Source organism: Hypomesus transpacificus, chromosome 12 (assembly GCF_021917145.1).
Source record: "Hypomesus transpacificus isolate Combined female chromosome 12, fHypTra1, whole genome shotgun sequence".
Classification (NCBI taxonomy): domain Eukaryota; kingdom Metazoa; phylum Chordata; class Actinopteri; order Osmeriformes; family Osmeridae; genus Hypomesus; species Hypomesus transpacificus.
Window position 1 is genome coordinate 6,774,219 of NC_061071.1, and position 19,507 is coordinate 6,793,725.

General features: G+C 40.8%; 4 protein-coding genes across 5 annotated transcripts; 3 read left to right on the top strand and 1 right to left on the bottom strand.

Annotated features, from left to right (window-relative positions):
* Positions 1–612: 612 nt before the first annotated feature.
* On the bottom strand, positions 613–2,570 carry faimb (Fas apoptotic inhibitory molecule b). The gene is made up of 4 exons (XM_047031549.1): positions 2,280–2,570; positions 1,951–2,179; positions 1,170–1,219; positions 613–1,002 (listed from the first exon to the last, which is right to left on the bottom strand). The coding sequence occupies exons 1-4, from the start codon at positions 2,394–2,396 to the stop codon at positions 856–858; spliced, it is 543 nt and encodes a 180-aa protein (XP_046887505.1). The 5' UTR covers positions 2,397–2,570; the 3' UTR covers positions 613–855.
* Positions 2,571–3,055: 485 nt separating this feature from the next.
* Positions 3,056–9,023, top strand: ccdc80l1 (coiled-coil domain containing 80 like 1). Of its 2 annotated transcripts, XM_047031547.1 has the most exons (7): positions 3,065–5,677; positions 5,987–6,143; positions 6,286–6,422; positions 6,531–6,682; positions 7,065–7,168; positions 8,271–8,354; positions 8,513–9,023. In XM_047031547.1, the coding sequence occupies exons 1-7, from the start codon at positions 3,845–3,847 to the stop codon at positions 8,812–8,814; spliced, it is 2,769 nt and encodes a 922-aa protein (XP_046887503.1). In that variant the 5' UTR covers positions 3,065–3,844; the 3' UTR covers positions 8,815–9,023. The 2 variants fall into 2 exon arrangements, with proteins under 2 accessions (XP_046887504.1, XP_046887503.1); XM_047031548.1 differs by lacking the exons at positions 8,271–8,354; positions 8,513–9,023 and having other exon boundaries at positions 3,056–5,677; positions 6,531–6,627; positions 7,065–7,149.
* A 351-nt stretch (positions 9,024–9,374) lies between these two features.
* Positions 9,375–13,468, top strand: atg3 (autophagy related 3). The gene is made up of 12 exons (XM_047031421.1): positions 9,375–9,572; positions 10,107–10,148; positions 10,317–10,366; positions 10,520–10,590; positions 10,674–10,781; positions 10,919–10,968; positions 11,066–11,159; positions 11,278–11,309; positions 11,453–11,602; positions 11,724–11,851; positions 11,980–12,048; positions 12,197–13,468. Exons 1-12 carry the CDS (start codon positions 9,501–9,503, stop codon positions 12,276–12,278), a joined length of 948 nt encoding a protein of 315 aa, XP_046887377.1. The 5' UTR covers positions 9,375–9,500; the 3' UTR covers positions 12,279–13,468.
* Positions 13,469–13,913: 445 nt separating this feature from the next.
* slc19a2 (solute carrier family 19 member 2) lies at positions 13,914–19,028 on the top strand. Its single transcript, XM_047030850.1, has 6 exons — positions 13,914–14,123; positions 14,721–15,284; positions 15,773–16,013; positions 16,123–16,315; positions 16,807–16,948; positions 17,072–19,028. Exons 1-6 carry the CDS (start codon positions 13,995–13,997, stop codon positions 17,252–17,254), a joined length of 1,452 nt encoding a protein of 483 aa, XP_046886806.1. The 5' UTR covers positions 13,914–13,994; the 3' UTR covers positions 17,255–19,028.
* The last annotated feature ends 479 nt before the right edge of the window (positions 19,029–19,507 follow it).

Sequence of the window (19,507 nt, forward strand, 5' to 3'; positions counted from 1 at the left end):
TGATTTGCTAGCGGCTGCCAAGCCAGGGACAAAACTCTGAATTTATCGGACCACGTCCCAGTGCCTTTAAATAACAGACCAATAATCAGAATAGGTGATTTTAAAAGATAGTTAAACCATAAGGTCGCTATTTACAAATGGCAAAAAAAACAGCAGACCATACATCCACGCTAACAGCTAAAATAGTTACAAATCGTGGCTCGATGTGCGTTCTGCGCAGTCCCGACTCCCGTTCGTTGTTTTGTTTCGCGTGCAGGAGCTAGGCAAAACTAGCCCCACAGTCCACAATTCGCAAAATCCCTACAGTTACTTACAGACTAAAATGTCTATTTAATCCGAAATATTTTAATGATAAGACAAATTATTAATTTATAAATTGCGTTCGCTTATCCTTAAACACAGAGGCATTTTCCCTTTCTCCTGTGCAGAGATCCATCCCGTCTGTATGTCATTCCCAAACGTTTCCTGTTGGAAATCGTCCATTGGTTTTGAACTCACGAAGGTAGTCATTGCGTAAGGCATGCGCAATAAATGTCGACATACAGCAAACTCAATTGCAGAGTAATCCTTTTTTATTGGTTTATTGGCATTTCTATATTATTATTTAATAAAACACGTCCTCCATCTTATATGATATTATCCATACTCTTGTATTAGAGAAGTATATCAGTTAAACTATACAAGTGAAATACAGCAATCAGGTAATACTGGTGAAAAGGTATAGCCTGAATTTATATTTCTTTCATATTTCAATATTCCTCTCCATTATGGAAAGTACTTTCAATGTACCTGTAAGTATATCCTTCCTCACAAAGATAACAACGTTAACATGTCCATTAAGCTTCTCCTTATCAGCTATGTGTACGCAGAAACCTTTTCCCCATCGACTATTAAATGGTGAACTATGCCTCCTCGTTTCTTCCCACTGCTAATAGCTTTAATGAAGCATTCATGCTCTCCTATCGCAAAGTGTGTCTCTGTGCCATCATCCACAAACTCTCCCTGAAAATGTCAAATGAGAAAGACCACATTTCAATATGCAGTTGGAATGAACATACTTATAAATCTGATTTACGTTAATGGCCTGTGGTAAAGATGCCAGTTGTGGATCTTTCACACACCAAAGCTGCTTGAACTCTATAATGAGCATAATCTGTCTTCTGTCTTACCATGGTTTCCATCTTCTGCCCATTGCACCATATATCCATGGTATCCTTTTCTGTTCAAAGAGAAAAATCAAATGAATAGATTACAATAGATGTTGGCCTTATTTGGGGACAGAAACAGCAGTGCATTAGACATAGCTAGCATTTTTATGACTGGAGAGGATTATATGACATGGCCCGGTCTAAGTACAGCACTAACCTGTTCCACTGCACACAGCAGGCCACTTCAGCACAGAACGCAGTTCCTATGTTTTAGTTAATTATCCACTTATCTGTCTGTATTGTGTGCTTTCACACCCCCACACTCTGACCTTCTGCTATTTAACACAGATTGAGTGTAGACCAATCCAGCCCCTGTGCACACTCTGGGATGCAGGGAAAACTGGGACTTGATTACGGTGGTTTGATTACGATGCATTCATCAACACCAGTCTCATATAGTAAATGTATTTGACAAATACAAATCTTGTTATTTCTACCTGAAACACAGTTTAACTTTAGATATTTACTATAAACCTTATAGGTTTATATTATCTATAAACCTTACATATAGGGCAGTGAAAGTAAAAAAGAACACAACGCTAACACATATGACAGGTTACCAGTACAAACAGGTAAGGTAACCTGTCTGTAAATCCTATAAGATGTATATAGATCTTGCAAGCATTGAGAACATGTCTTAGACATTAGACACTCAATAAATAATGATCTTGTGAAGTTGTAAAGACATCCTCTTCATAGGAATGAGAGGCAGTTGGACTATAATCAGTTTGTTGTGGCTTACCGAGCACAACCCTGCAGTCAGCACCATCCACTTGCAGTACCCACGTCTTGGTGATTTTGGATCTGTCGTCTATGAACTTCTCTAAACTTTTACCATCAATCTCCAAGGAGTACTCATAGGAAAATCCAGTAAGAGCCTCAATGTGTATAGTTGCTCTGGTGTCGAAGCTTCCAACGGTGAAGGTTTCCTTTCCGACAAGCTTGAACATCCAATCTTTTTTCACCACCTCCTGTTGAAAGAGCAGAACAGAAAGTCTGTTCTCATGTTTATTTGCAATGTGTACAACACGTGAGTGACATGTTACTGAAGAGACGCACATCAGGGCCTACCTCTCCATTAATAAGAACAACCCGCTTTCCTGTCGTTGTGCCATGAGCAAACTCAATCCTGTAAACACCATCACTTAGTGCCACTTCCCAGACACCAACCACGTCCCCACGCATCATTCTGACTCTATTTCTATGTCTCGGGTCAAGTCTGAAAGCACTAAAAGAAGACTTAATCTACATATTCTCCATTGCATAGCAACTGTCTCCAATTTTCCTCCTCTTGACATAAAGTCCGTGCATGTTCCTTATTCAGTCTCTGTCCAATGTGGGTGTTTGCTCAGCAGCAAGTGCATTAGGATAAGAGGCTTATTGACGCATGCTCATTCTCGTTACATACAGCCACAAGCAATTAAGGTGTTCTGAGTCTCTTTAGCAAAGTGAAGATCTGAATATGTATGCACTCATTAAAAAAGGTATAGTTGTGTTCTCCGAAACAAACCTTATGTATTGCTCTTGTTATTCCAAGAACAGTTTGCAATATCAGAATTGAGAAGTGATTCAATCCTTTAATTGAATGAGCTGTCATTACAAATGTATTGGAAATACAATACCCCGTCAGTAGATGGCGTTACCATATCCTCTGTTAAACCTCTTTCTGTTCAACCTCTAAATATCCACCTATCTACTGTATGTAAATGGCTTCTTATTAATTTCATACACATACCGATGCTTTTGCCTTGTGTGTTCTCAGTTTATCATTGATATAGCAACAATATAGTAATGGCAATTGTATTGTAGGCTCCTACTTATTATTCATATTTAAGTAACAACCAATGCAATCACATTCAATAACATTTTTTATTTAAATCGAGGGTCTACTGAAACCAAATTGGTCAGCCGATAGTTTTTTAGTGGAGATTTGTGTATTTATACCACAGAATGTCTATCTATTCAACAGTGGGCGGTGTCGAACCTTACTGTGAGATCCACTACTCAATCGCTACTTTCTTTCTCCGACTTCAGTTGGTGCTATTCAACGGTTCTAGTACAGTGGGTGGAGAGCGTCGGTAGAGGCTGTGGTCGCATAGCATTTTCTTGGGTAACTCGAAGCTGGTGGGGGAGGCAGATCCCTCTTGCAGACGTACTACTGCCAGAAAAATCAGTTTTTTTCCAAAGTCGTTGCTTTAGTGGAATGTGTCTTTATGGTATTCTGTAACTTCAGTCGTCGGAGCGAGTTTTCAGTGGAAAAAAGTCAAACTTTATCATAAGTCCAGTTGGAACCACGGCACCAGGAATACAACCTTGTGCGAGCCAAATCTCTTATCAAGTAAAGTTTTATGAGGATCCAGTTTTTTTCGATGAATACGTTGTCTTGGCATATTGTTGTATTTCCCAAGTGCCTTCCATTGCATAATAGCCGACTGTGAAATATAATTCCACGATTTTCTTCATAAACGTCTTGCCTATTTTGTTTACTGTTGTGATGTCATCAGACATTTGCTGCAGCATCCATTGACTGATGAGGCAGACACATGGAAGGGTAGGACGTTTTAATAACAGGCATACAACAGACATTGCTCTTCCATTTTGAACTGTCACCTTGTGCTTTTGTTGACACTGCAAAAATGAAGTGGACACTACATTTGAGCCTTCTGTTGATTTTGTTGGTATGGAAAGCAGGAGCTAATGAAAGAAGAGTCCACAGAAGAATGCTTAGCCGAACGCCCCTCCAGGGGGTGACCTTTACCAAACAACAGACCTCAAAACACATTGTGGCAAATGGTGCTGATGGCCTACTTGCCTCTACCAGCGGCAGTATAAAGATATCTCCTCTGACAGGCTATGAAGAGAAAATTCAGGGAGAACAGAGAGCCAACTCTACACGACGAGGAGCAGGAGGGGTCAGAAAGCTGATACCAAGTAGAAAAATAAACACACCAAAGACTGAAACAAGCCTCTCTAGTCCATTGGAGGAAACCAGTAAGCCTGACTTGCCAACCAGAACTTCCACTGGTTCCCTTGGCTCCCTCAATGTCCTGGCAAGCTTTGCAGGGAAGAACCGTGTCCTTGTCATTTCTGCCCCCCATGACTCAGATGGTTACTACCGCCTGATGATGAGCCTGCTCAAGCCTGACGTCCGCTGTGAGATGGCAGAGCGCCACATGCAGCAGATTGTCATGTTCCACCAAGAGGGCGAGAAGGGTGGGAGGGTAAGTCGCATCACCAGCCGGGGGGAGGTCTTGGAGCAACCCCTGGACTCAGTCCTCATCCCCAGGCTGATGAACTTCCTGAAACTGGAGAATGGAAAGTTTGGCATGGTTCTCCTCAAGAAAAACCTCCTTGTAGAGGAGAGGTACCCGTACCCTGTCAGGATGGAAGCGATGTATGAGGTGATCGACCAGACCCCCATGCGTAAGCTGGAGAAGGCCAGGCAGAAGGGCTTTGTGCAGAGGTGTAAAATGGCTGGTGTGGAGGGTCAAGTGATTGAGTCTGAAGGGACGGTGGTGACAGGATCTAATCCTAGAGAGATTATGACAGTGCAGAGGGTCCCGGGGAGGAGAGGAGGGGAGAGACCAGCTAAGGGACAAAATGCCAAGGATTTGATAGCTACCATGAGCAACAGGACAAAAGCAATTATGAAAATACAAACCACTTTCATGAAACCTACTACAACCGCAAAACCTACTACAAACGCAAAACCTACTACAACCGCAAAACCTACCACAGCTGCAAAACCTACTACAACCACAAAACCTACTACAACCACAAAACCTGCCACAACCGCAATACCTACTACAACCACAAAACGGACAACAACCACAGCGAGAACCACAACCACGGCGAGAACAACTGCAGCTGGCACGCTGTCTTTAACTCCATCCACCACCAACCCCACCACCACCATGCACACTACCTCTTATCCTAGAACGACACTTCAAGGGAACCTGGCTCCTCCTTCCATGGGTGAATCCCCCTACGTCCCCTCCGTCAACAGCAAAATGATCCGAAACCGGCTGACTGTCAAACCAACGTCCCATCCCTTTACTGAGCCTCATGACTTCACAGAGTCCATTAAAGATAAGCAAAACCAACATGGAGAAACCACAGATCCCAAGGACGGCCAGCATGCTGGCACCCGTGCAACTCAACTCACCCGTGAAGATAAAGGGGATCTGGCTAGCGAGCCCAGTGTTTCTGCCTTCAAGAAGGTTCATCTTGGGCTCGACAGTCCAGAGAGGAAGAAAAAGACAGATAAAGCAGTCAAAAAGAAAGCAGACAAGCAGAGGGTCAAAATTGCCAAAGAGGAGGAGGGCAACGTCCGTGGCAGAAAGCCTGGGAAGAAAGGTGCTCTGTTCCAGGAGAAAGCGAGTGGTGATAAGCTGGCTGCCAAACAAGCAAGTGCCATGGAGCCGTTAGCTTCCTTCCTCAGTTCCTTTGAAAGGAGGAGACGACTACTTGTGAGTATGACGTCATCGACTGACATAAATGTTAAGACTGAGAGCTACGTTTACATGGAAACAATCACAATACTCTGAAAATAGGCTGTAACAAAGTTATTGTTTATTATTTGTCGATGTTGTATACTTTCAAGGAAGTATGATAAACACACTGCCCTTGTGACTAATGTTCTCAAGCACATAACTGAAGCCAACAAAATGCTTTCCTGGGGGTGAGAATGTGCGGGGAGGGGGGGGGGTATTTTCCTGTAAGTACTGATTTTAAGTCCAGGCCTGACAGTTATGTGAAATGATCCGCTCCTTCTCCAGGTCATCACTGCTCCCAGTGAAGACAATCGCATGTACACTCAACAGAGAGATGAGTATCTGGAGCAAGTGTGTGAGATGGCCATAAGAAAAATCTCTATCATCATCATTTATGGCACTTGGAACAATGGCACCATGAAAATAGATCACTATCAATTGGGTAAATAAGCTCATCAATACACATAGAATTCAATGTGTGTTAAGAAATCAAGATGTATACCAAATAGTGAAACTGAATAAGTATATGACTTTAGACACAATAGTATAATAAGACAGCATCTGTTGAAACTATGTGGTTACAGAGCAAGATCAACCTTTGAAGGGTGTACCAAGAGATGACCTTACAAGCCAGCCACTTATCAAAACACTGAGGAAGGAACTGGGAATGACATTTAACGACTATTACATGGTGCTGACTGACTTTGATATGAAAGTCAAGGTTAGTGATAGCAGATACTGACCACCACTCTTTACCGCGCTACAGTACACCTTTCACTCTGCCATCAACACATCACACAATAAGTTTGATGTAATTGTTCTCTTACAGCAAGAATATGAAGTGCCCATTGCCATGAAAGCTGTGTTTGACTACATAGACACGTTCTCTTCACGGATCAAGGAAATGGAGCAACAGAAAAAGCAAGGTTTGATCTGCAAGAGTGAAGACAAATCTAGATCCTTAGAGAACTTCCTTTCCAGGTACTGGCCATTCTGTTTATTCATATCAAAATGGTGGTTTTAATGCTCAATTGTATTTGCTATTATCAAATACAATACATCACTCAATTCTCTTTAGTTCAAACCTTGAAAGTTCTCTGTTGTAGGCTCCTAGTGAAGGGTGACATTTGTAGTTTTGGGCAATAGAATTTATGAGAATGTAAACAGACATATTTCTGCATTGCACAAAACACATAGTTTGGCCTGAGTTCCAGGAATTGTTTATCTGCTCATCACTGAAACACATTTTCTTAGTGTTTCTATCTCTTGTAGTGCTTCGATCTCTCCCCAGTGATCCCTTTGCCTCAATCTCTTATCTAATGAATTATTTTACTCTTCCTCTTTGCTCTGTTCTGTGTCGTAGGTTCCGCTGGAGGCGGAGGCTATTTGTGATGTCAGCTCCTGAGGTTGACGACTGGGCCTATCAGCAGCAGCTCTACACCCTGACCAGTCAGGCCTGCAATCTGGGTGAGCTCACCATGTTGTCTCAAGCCTGAACGCTCCATTAGACGTTTTATGATGAATTGACGGGGCCCCTTAAGTGTTTGTCTACGCAATGTCACACACAATTGCAGATGTGCCGTGGAAACACCATGAGTAGCTTTTGTCTAAGAACCCTACTTTGGAAAGTATTAATATATATTAATGACTGAATGAACTAAAGAAATAATGCAATTATATTGAATAATAATCAACCTTATAACCTTATTGCATCCATAGATATGTGGAGGTACATATAGTATTGCTCTAGTCAGTATTTGACAGCAGGACAGAGGTTGAAAAACAACATAATTGAAACATGCTTGCAGCAAGGAGGCAGACCACTTCAAGACTTGGCTAAGATAGAGGTCTCTGGAGACATAACAGAATGTTTAGTATTTGGGTTTGAGAATGTTGTAGAAGTAACATGCTTTCAACCATTTCTGTTACTTTTACACTGATTAAAAGTGTAACAAATGTGACATCTTTGTAATTAGAATCTGAGTTTTTCATGGGATGGTATTAGGATAAAAGACCTAAAATAGAAAACATTCACATTATAAGAAAGGCACATTCCACATTGTAAAGCTCAGTGTTTCTCCTATTAAGGAGAGTAAGTTCAGCAAGGCAGTTCAACCTTAGTATCAAATCTATCTAGATTAGTATCAAGATTACTGGTCCAATACAGAACATTCAATTCTTTGATTTTTCTATCAGTTTTCTGAAAATGTCAATAGGTATTCTATTTAGGCTATTGGCCACCTATCTAATGTTAAAGCTACACTAAAACTACACTGGAGATTCATTCTACAAATCCCACTTTATAGATTTAAAAATCGTTTTTTAAATATTTTAAACCCACCTTTTTCTTTCCTTTCCAAAAAAACTAGAGAAGGAAAGTTTTGAGTGAGGAACAGAAGGGTTCATTTTAAGAGGCCACTGCAAGTTAAACCCTTCTGTTCCTCACTCAAAATTGTCCTTCACAACTTTTGTGTTTTGATTAGAAAATCTATTTGTATTTCTCATTCTGTGGAAATATTGAGTGGGTGCAATCATTTGTAATGACGTTTACGCTGGACTCCTCTCTTAGGCTTGCGTCACATGTCTGTGCTGAAACTGGTTGGGAAGAACATTGACGACATGGGCGGAGTCTTGGAGCTCTATCCTATCAATGGCAAGAGTTACCTTTCCTCATAAGCCCTTTTATAGTTTCAGTTGTGTTTTGAATCTGATTGTTTTTCATGTATAAAGAGTACAATGAATACTCAGTTAAATCAATTAAATGAACCAGATGAACTAGCCTCTAATCCTTCTTCTGTCTGGCCCCCACAGGAAGCGCTACAGTTGAACGGCAGGACCTCTCTGCCTCGCTGGTTAAGGATGTCAGGAACTACTTCCAGATCAGTCCTGAGTACTTCTCAATGCTCCTGGTTGGGAAGGACGGCAACGTGAAGTCCTGGTATCCTTCTCCAATGTGGTCCATGTCTATCATGTATGACTTGGTGGACTCCATGCAACTTCGCCGACAGGAAATGGCCATTCAGCAGTCTCTGGGAATGCGCTGCCCTGAGGATGAGTATGATCACCATGACAGGGATCAAGATGGGTACCACCATCGAGGATATGGTTACTAAAGATGTGAAATGCACGTTACTTTAAAAATAGATGATTTTCTGAGATGATTTTCCATTGGTTGTATCTGTACAGCATTGCTTGCCTTTGTTATTTGATCAAAAGTGCTGTTACATAGATTTAATTTTGTTTATTATTATTTCTTTTTGCTTTTGTCATGTTGGTCTTTTTATGTTTTCCTTTTAACAATTAAAAGTTAAAAATGTCTAAATCTGTTTTTGTCCTGAAATTCCTCCCTTTATTGGTCATTCATTATCTTCATTGATTGTGTATTATCTTTATTGATCATTCATTCAACATTCTTGAAAAAAAAAGTTAACTTTTTATCAGATGGTAGAAGCCGTCAGGATTTTGTGAGGATTTTGTAATATCTGGCTTTCTTTTTGCATTTTTTGTTTATATAAACCGACCAATATTCAGGAAACTCGAATTTACAAGAGAATCTTATTTTAAAGTTAATTTAAATACAAATGTAATTGCTGACCTATCTTTTAGGTGTGATTAAAAAGAAACTGGCAACCTTCTTAACAGTCCTCGCGAGAACTTGACAACGGAAGGGCTTGAAACACAAGTCATGTGATCAGTTGCTGTCAAATGCAGTCAACAATCCCTGCCTGATTCAGACAAACACGTTTGGATCTTAAACACCGCTCGGCGTATCGTTGTCAGGAGAGGTCTCTGATAAAACATGCAGAACGTCATAAATTCTGTGAAAGGCACGGCCCTTGGTGTGGCCGAGTTTCTAACTCCAGTTCTGAAGGTAAGCTAGCTAGGCTACCAGTACATAGACAGAGCTACAGTACCGAGCACACACATTGTCATTCTACAGTACTTGCCATTTAGCTAGACGTCGACGATCCGTGCTGGAGACCAGCTATAGTGTAATAATAGCTCTAAAGTGTGTTTGTCAGTCAGTTGTAGTTCGGTTGCGGTAGTTACACGACTTTGACAAAAGGTAATGTATGGGGGAAGAATGGTATATTGTTCCAAAATTGTAATGGTAGAACTAGGTTAGCACCATCTTGACCATGTTGACTTATTGAGTGGACTCTGATGTTACTATACCTTATTGTTACAAAATCTTACTGAAAAGCAAAGCTAGTGATGTGTTCCTTTCGGCTGTTTAGTAATTGAGAATGGAATGTCTAGTCTCTCTGATAATTATTCCACTCTGTCACATTACGCCACGTTTCTGAGACATAAAGTGTAAATGTGTATCCGGTCAAACTCCTCTTCAGTCAAGCTGTAATAACATCAAACCTTATTGTTATTTTTGAATGTTTTTGTTTTGTAGGAATCCAAATTTAAAGAGACTGGAGTCATCACACCAGAAGAGGTTATTATAAAAAGTTATTTACCACACTAACCAAGCTAGCTTGGTTTACATGTGTAATCCAACAACATATTGAATTTCTATAACACCTTCCAAACTCTGTTGTGGTGTAATTAGATCATTTCCATTACGAATTCTAAGAACAAGTCTTTCCATCCTCGATCCCACTAGTTTGTAGCTGCAGGCGATCACCTTGTTCACCACTGTCCTACATGGAAATGGTGAGTGTATGTCTGCAAGGCCACTCCATGCTGCCTCACATATTTTACAGCATCTATAATGTTCCAAATCCCCCCCAAATGTGTGCTTTAACTATAGTATCCTGTAAGCTGTATGTCCTTGTGACCTTGTCACATCATATCTATTTTATGTAGGGCATCAGGAGAAGAGACCAAGGTGAAACCATACCTGCCCCCGGACAAGCAATTCCTGTTAACTCGCAATGGTAGGTGAGGCACAGCTTAAAACTTGGTATCCATATCCAAAGAAAATACAATTTCTTATCTTCAAATCTCTACATCCCTGCAGTTCCCTGCTACAAGCGTTGTAAACAGATGGAATATTCCGATGAGCTCGAGGCCATCATAGAGGAGGACGATGGAGATGGAGGCTGGGTGGACACCTACCATAACTCAGGTTGGCTAGCTTTTCAGCTTTCCAAGTTTGGGTTTATTCTTTTCGTTCACTTTCCTGTATTATCTTTGCCAATGCTTTCATGTGAAATATGGCTCTACTGTGAGATCGCATTACTTTGGGTGTCAAATTTCCCCTAGGGGTAACAGGAGTAGTGGAAGCTGTGCGAGAGATAACATTGGATAACAAGGTAGGTTTATCAGCTGTCATCATGAACTTAGTTTGATTCAGACATGGCAAATGTTATGGCAGTTATTTTATGAATATTGCCCCTCTTTGTTCTTAAGGACAACATGAACATGAATGTGAAATCTGGTGCTTGCGGGAATGGAGGTGATGATGAGGATGATGAAGAAGATGGTGAAACAGCAGATATGGAAGGTATGGCAGCCATTTCTTCTTAGGGAAGTGTTGTTCTCGAATGTGTATGATTTACTACCACAAAAATATTCAAGGTGTCTGTTTCTGTATAAAAGTATATTGTGTACTTTTCTTTCAGAGTATGAAGAAAGTGGTCTTTTGGAAGATGAGGTAAAATGTTGTAGATATAGAACTTCCTCACTAGAAATCCCCTTATGCCTGGTGGATTTTAAGTTGGGTGTTCTGAAAGGTTTTGCTCTAATATGGCTAAACATTGTTAATAAATAAAAAAAATCCCTTTGTCTTTTCCTCAGGCAACCCTGGACACAAGTAAAATTGTGGAGACAAAATCAAAAACTGACACTGGAAATGAAGACATTCTCCAGACTCGAACCTATGATCTCTACATCACATACGACAAATATTACCAGACCCCTAGACTGTGGCTCTTTGGATATGACGAGGTACTTCAACATCTCCTATATAGGACTACACAACGTGTGTATATATATATATATCATATAATATATCATATTGTGCTTCATTTGGTTATTGACTCACAAATACTCCTATCGTGCTGTCCAGGACAGACAACCCTTGACCGTAGATCAAATGTATGAAGACATTAGCCAGGACCATGTGAAGAAGACTGTCACCATAGAGAACCACCCCAACCTGCCTCCTCCAGCCATGTGCTCTGTCCACCCCTGCAGGTGAGAGGGAGGGACAGGGCGAGCAGGGACACGTGCTCCTCAAAACCATATGAAGTCTGCTGTTTCTCAGTTACTTACTGAGAAAGTAAGAATTTTGTCGTAACTTTCTATTCCATTTTTTTCCCCAGACATGCTGAAGTGATGAAAAAAATCATAGAGACGGTGGCAGAAGGAGGCGGTGAACTGGGAGTGCATATGTATCCTTTCAGTCAATCTCATTTGGTGTTGTGGTGGTATTTTTCCGTCGCCAAACATCACCATCTGGCAAGGGATAGGTGTCGACAATGACGTGACAACTTTGAGTTAGGAATTTGTCCTCGTTTTTTCCTTAACTTTGAATTCCAGGTATCTTTTGATTTTTTTGAAATTTGTCCAAGCGGTCATTCCCACAATAGAATACGACTACACAAGGCACTTCACCATGTAGCCTGGTCCAGAGAGATGTACTCCAGCAATTATCAAAGAATATTGAGAATGGTATTAAGAATGAAACAAGATGAAATTCTATTATGGTCAAGCAACACTTGAGGTGTATGCAGACTGTCTTTTGAAATGACTTATTAGAATGTTGTGGGTTCTGTGAGACAATTGCATGGGGATAGGATCAACGGTTGGCTGGTGGATAGTTGTGTACACTTGTTTGTCAATGTAGTCCCGATGATAATAGCTTTTGTGGTGATCAATCTTGCAGTGTTTTCGTCTGGAAGATGATCACGTTAACCGTATTCAAAGGTTGTCCACTCCTACCCCCCTAATCGGTGCATATGTCTACACGTAGGCCGTGTCTGAACATGTAATGCCACCCATGTTTAATTGGCTACGTGTATCTGAGGAAAAATATTATATGCACATCTTCTCGTCAATAGCCTTTGAAATGCTTACCAAAAACCATCATCCCAAATTGATACATCTTATTTCCCCTGCCCTTTCCACAGCATAGCTTTTAACAGTGTGATGTACAGTACTGCTGGAGTCACGTTTGGACCATAAATTGATTCAGACCTATGCCAGTTTGTCTTAAGGCTTTGTTCTTGAATGTATACATGGTCTATTGGGCCAAAGACCGTGGTTGTTTTCTGTCGTTGGGGTGGGTGTCGTTTCTGTGTTTTTCTTGATTTTGCAAGGTTTTTTCCACCCTACTTTGGGTTCCTCATTTTCATCTGTTGTGATATAGAGGAACTTTTTTCACCCTCTATTCTACAGTTTTGTTCTCAAGAGATGGTTTCCAATGATTGTATCATCCTGTCTGTGAGCATTTATTTAGTATCCTCTACCTGAATGTTCAGTGTGTAGAGTTTTACAAGGAGTTGAACTCAGAAAGGAAGATTTTTCAGACAAGACTGTTCTCTTAACATGTAATTTTCTTTCATTTTTTAGACTGTGCACAGTAAATGGTAACTACACTCATCTCAGTAACAGCATGGTGTTGACTCACTCATTGATGCTGACTTGCATAACTGTACTAACTGCTTTCTTTTTCAGCTGGACAGGTGACCCTCTGTTTTCATCTATTGATCATATGTCTCCTTATGCAACTGCTCAGTGTTAAAACACTCAGAATATTCAACATTTTAAAGTAATGTACATTTATCAATAAAGTTTTCTCCCATCACTGGATCTTTTGCTTTGCCATATTATGTCCACAATATGGAAACCCATTTTTCCCCTTCCAAGTTTTTGGGAAGAGAAAAAATACATTTTTATCATAAGTCCGACCTTCTTGCAAGTCTGACTTTTAGTAAACTATTTGAATTATTATTATGTGGTGAAAACAACTGGTTTCGGCATACCACATTGAATCCACTTTGCTCAAGTAAAAGTCATAGCGTTACAGTTTGTGAATCATTAAGGTTACTCCATCAACTCTTATATTGACATAATTCTAGAATCTTTCATCATAGCATTCATACTCCACCTGATCTTTGTCACAGGAGGTATGACTAGTTCGGATCACAGCCAATGGCTCTGGTCCGTGTTTTTTGCATTTGGACGCACCCCCTTGTTCCTTTAATTTGATAGGTCAATGACCAAGTCGTCATTTTTGAGCGACAGTAAACACGCTTCTCATTCGCTGTTGTAGATATCTCTGTCGGCTTGCGTAGTGTACAGAGCCCTGTGCTCTGGAGGTCATATTACAAATGAAATGGAAATTTCCCAATTATATCCCACAATTTCGCTGTGTGTTTATGGGTTCTTTAGCAATCTTAGACCCTCCGAACCTTTTCTGACTGCATTTTTGATGGGACCTGACAAAAACCTTACTGAAACAGAGGTAAGTAACTACTGTAAGGATGCAAAGCCATCAGCCATTCAGTGTACAGTCCTACGATGAAAATTACAACCAAATGAGCTAGCGTTAGCTGGTCAAGAAGTTCTCTATTTACGTTACACAAAATCGTCGTATGAAGTTGACCCATATCACTGGCTAGCTAACTCGGATAGCTGCAGTCGTCTACAGACTGTATATCATTGCCAGCTAGCATTAGTAAACTAACATAAAGATAGTATTACACAAGTAAGGCACAATTGTTTTGTTGTTTAAACGTGTTCCCTCTGCTTTACTTTGTTACTTTGCATTGTATTAAACTAGTAGCTATTTGATTTGCAGTGGACAAATCACAAGGACAGCTCATGTGGTTTTAAATTCTAGAAGATTACCGTAATCCGAAAATAATTGATTTCACATTTTGTATGGCTATTGTTTCCGAAATGTCTTTTCCCAGTCATTTGATTTCCTTAGTAGTATACAGTTTCCTGTGGACTGACAATGACATTTGCAGTGTTCTCTATGTTCACACAGCAAATTGCAGTATATGAAGAGAACAAATGGAATGGTAATCTGTAATAAAGTGCTCTTTCATTCCTGCAGGTTGTAAATGAGATCTACCCAATATGGACGTACTCCTATCTCGTCCTCCTCTTCCCCGTCTTCCTGGCCACGGACTACCTCTGCTACAAGCCTGTACTGATTCTCCAGGCGACCAGCTTTGTGGTGACCTATGCTATACTTTTAAAGGCCCAGGGTGTGATGGCCATGCAGCTCCTGGAGTTCTTCTTTGGCCTGGCCACTGCCACCGACGTTGCCTACTACGCGTATATCTACAGTGTGGTTGAGCCTGCTCAGTACCAGAGAGTGACGGGCTATTGTCGAAGCATCACCTTGTTGGGCTCTGCAGCTGGCTCCTTGGCCGGCCAGATCCTGGTGTCCGTGGGTCAGGTCGCCCTCCTCTACCTCTGTGTCATCACACTGGTGTCATCCGTACTTGCTTTTATAGCTCCGTGGTTTCTGCCCATGCCCAGTAAAAGCTTGTTTTTTCATCTCAACTCTGGAGCTAAGGAGAGGGTGAAATCAGGACACCTTGATGGCCAGAAGCACCTTGATAAAGCAGAAGACACAGAGAGAGTACCTCTTAAAATGAATGATGTTGTCATGGTAAGTCTCCTGTTGAGATTAAATAGTGTGTTTCAGATTAGGCATGTTCAGTTTCTCACTGCTTTCCCTCTCCCTTCCACACACACACACACACACACACACACACACACACACACACACACACACACACACACAAATAGACCAAACTAAGCCATGACACCAATGCCGTCAGCTGAGATTTAATCTCTTTTTAATAGAGCCTGTCTCAAGTAAAAAAAAAAAAAAATGCAGATTTTGTTCTGGGTAATCATAGGAATGATTTGGAATGGTTTTCTACTTTTACTTTTGCCTGTTCCTCTCAGTGTTAGCTTCCTCCCTACTCGCCTCTGTCTGAAAGTGTGTGTCAGTCAGATTGACACACACCAGTGGTGACACCGGAGCACTTGCAAAACTGGCTTGTGAATGCCCTAATATCTCTCAACAGTTGTACAACCAGTTACATCAAGCGAACTGCCTATTTAGTCATGTGTAACAATGTCTTTACCCAGGTCACAAAGACTAGCGATGATTCGAGCAACAGCCTTGTGGATGTGTTGAGAATTCTATGGAAGGACTTCCTGCAATGCTACTCTTGCCCAACCCTCCTGGCGTGGTCGGTTTGGTGGGCGCTAGCTACATGTGGCTACTTCCAGGTCATCAACTATGCCCAGGCCCTGTGGGAGAAGGTGCTGCCATCCCAGGAGTTTGAGATCTACAATGGATATGTTGAGACGGTCTCCACCTTGTTGGGTAAGGCCCAGTTGACATGTTTCCAGTGTTTCTATGGTCTGTGAAAAAGAATGAATTGACATTCACATAAAAATAGGACGCTGAGTGTTGCTGGGCTCTCCTTCCACAGGTGCCTCGGCGGCCTTCGGGGTGGGCTTTGTGAAGATCTCCTGGGCGGTGTGGGGGGAGCTATCTCTCTGCATCTTCTCTGTTGTGATGGCCGTGGCAATGTACGTCATGGATACCGTCAGGAACATCTGGGTGTGCTACATCTCCTACATTGTCTTCAGAGCTACCTACATGCTGCTCATCACCATCGCCACGTGAGTAATGGCCGGGCTTCAGAACTTCCCATTCGAGAAACAGTTCTTTGAGGAAGCGCAGGGAATCTTCAGGTGTCTCGTGGGCGAATGTGATTGGGCGAGATCAGGCTTTGAATTGCTTTGTCTGCGGACGATTCAACATGTTGAATCTTCTGGTGGCTTTCAGTCTCAGTGGTTGATGCCTTCTGAAACCTGTTTGGATGTGTGACAGTTGAAGTGTGCAAACTGGGTTTAGGAGATTGATAGCAATGAACTTCATGTACCTCCACCAGAGGGCAATACAGAGCCGGTATTACTTTTACATCACAAAAGTGAAACTGGAATATTGAACGTGACTGGTTGTGGAATATATTAAAATAAATTGTCAAATATGTAAGATGGAACACCTGCACATTGGAACGTGCTATCTATTTTTTTTATGTTGCAACCCAAAAAGGTCTTTGTCAGTCGTACCTTTTACTCCGAGAAAATGTCCCATTCCGTCCCAACAGGTACCAAATTGCTGTCAATCTGAGTATGCAGAGATACGCCCTTGTGTTTGGAGTAAACACCTTCATTGCTCTACTACTCCAGACGCTGCTGACTCTGGTGGTGGTGGATACTGCTGGGCTGGGCCTAGATGTTTTTACGCAGGTAATTTTAATGGTTAATGGATGGCCGTGGAAGAGCTATATAACTTTAGAAATGTAATGGAGTTGAAGAAGAATCAATGTTTTATAAAAAATAAAAAAAATCTCCCCTTTTTCTTCCACACAGTTCCTTGTCTATGCCGGCTACTTTACAGTAATCGCAGTGGTATTCTTTCTGGCTGGTCTTTATAAATTGGTATCCAAGAGATGCTCCAAAACAGATGGAGAGACCAACATTAAGGATTCAGACTCCCTCAGTAGAGACTCCCCACCCATCTCTGAGCAGCTGCCACAGATCCCAGATACATGACTTCCTGTATTTGGCAACACTACGAGGAGGAACACGCACTGTGCCTGTATACCTTATGCTGTTTTCTTCTCAAGCACACGATCAGGGGTCTCCAACTCGGGTCCTGGGGAGCTACCATCCTGTACACTTTCAATTCAACTGCAAATAATATATCCTCATTCAGCTCATCATCCAGCTAATAAGTGGAATCAGGTGTGCTAAATTGAGGTTGAAGTGAAAACAGTGTGGGTGGTAGCTCTCCAGGAACAGGGTTGGAGACCCCTGCCTATAGATCTAGCTGGTCAGAAATGTGTGTAAAAAAATATCTGTCAAGATATGATATGAATGCCTATATTTAGGAAATTGTATTATTAGTCGCACAAAGAAAGACATTTTGTTTTTGTACTGATTTATTACAAATTGATGTCTAAAAATGTATTTGTTTAAGATGCACTTGTCAATCCATCATCTATATGATGATTCTACTGCAAACACTAAGTTCATTCATGAGCAGCGTCTCATTAAAAACCACTGGATTTATATAGGCCTAACAGATGAGCACATGTATGTACTGATGTAGACCTATAGTATTAATTTATGTCAGCAAGGATTTTATTGAAGCAGTGGTCGTTCTTCTTTTTTGAAGCAGTGGTCGGTTTTCTTTTTATCAGAAAAAAATGAGTACAAACATAAGTATTACGGTTAGGTTAAATAAGGATAACATGATAATCTTCGATTGAATTATATAAATAATATGATGAAAGTGCATATCGCAATGTGTGAAAGACGCAGTTAGACTACAAATCAAAGACAAAAACGCTTCAATTACAAAGATACCAAAACATTGTGTTGTACTATGCGGTCACCGATTAATGTTGTTATGATAACGTCTTAATGTAATGTTGTGCCAAATATAAAGATAAGTCAATTGCTGTGCAATGCTTATAATAGGCTTATTAATAATAAAAGGTTAACGTAGGTTAAGTTTAAATTAACCATTTTGGACATGTGGCTTGATACTCCAAATAGCCTGAATATTGCATCAATCAATATTCTAAAACGCAGCTTTGTAAATTAGGAAATTATGTTATCTTGCGAGCTGAGACTTGTGTCTGTCCATTTTAATAATTTCAAGTGTACTCTCATAACAATAAATAGAAACAACAAACAAAACAACTCTTTGTAGCTTTATACCTTCATAATTTCTTTATTTGACTCAACTTGAGAAAACAGCGTGTTTTTTGTTTGTATACGTCAATAATTATGATATTGTATGGTATGTTCATGAATTTTATAATAAAAAGAAACGTGCACTGTATATTGTCAGCCATCAAATTGAGGCAGGTTTTAATTTTCTTAAACTAGTCTGAATTACAAGGTGTTGTCAATGTGTTGTTACTTGTTTATAAAGCTTTACGGATTGGCTCCATTGTATATTTCAAATATCCTTATGTTGTATCACACTTCCAGGCTCCTTAGATCATCGAACCAGTTCCTTCAAGCCATTCCACCGACTCGGATGAAAACAAAAGATGATCGTGCCTTTTCAGTTGTGGCCCCTAGTCTGTGGAATGGCTGCCCATTTTTTTCAGGTCATCCCCCATCACCGAGACATTCAAGTCACGTATTTTTATTATTTGGCTTTAGAGTCAGGTGAGGATCACTCGTGCTAAATTGTTTTGTTTGTTGTTTCTATTTATTGTTGTTTGCCTTATTTGATAACTTTGTACAGCACGTGGGTGTTTTTAAATATGCTTTATAAATAAACTGACTTGACTTGATTTGGCTAGTCTGAAATTAAATGCAAATGATTTCATTTCCGATTAAATAATTTACAGAGCAAATTACATATTTTTAATTAGGGAGTCAGATGGCTGAGCGGTGAGGGAGTTGGGCTAGTAATCAGAAGGTTGCCGGATCGATTCCCCGCTGTGCCAAATGACGTTGTGTCCTTGGGCAAGGCACTTCGCCCTACTTGCCTCGGGGGGAATGTCCCTGTACTTACTGTAAGTCGCTCTGGATAAGAGCGTCTGCTAAATGACTAAATGTAATGTAATTACATTGTCACGCCTTTAAGCACGCTTCTAAATTCCCGCGCTTTCGCAATATTTTGTTATGACATCATTGCCAGAGACTGTTCACTTTACGCGCCGGCGCCCCGCAAAACTCACCAATAACCTCTCATTAATAGTTTTCCACGATCCAATAGGAACGACACCTTTAGTTGTCCACATCTAGTTCATCCAATGGTGTACTTGTAACCTTTGTGTCCAA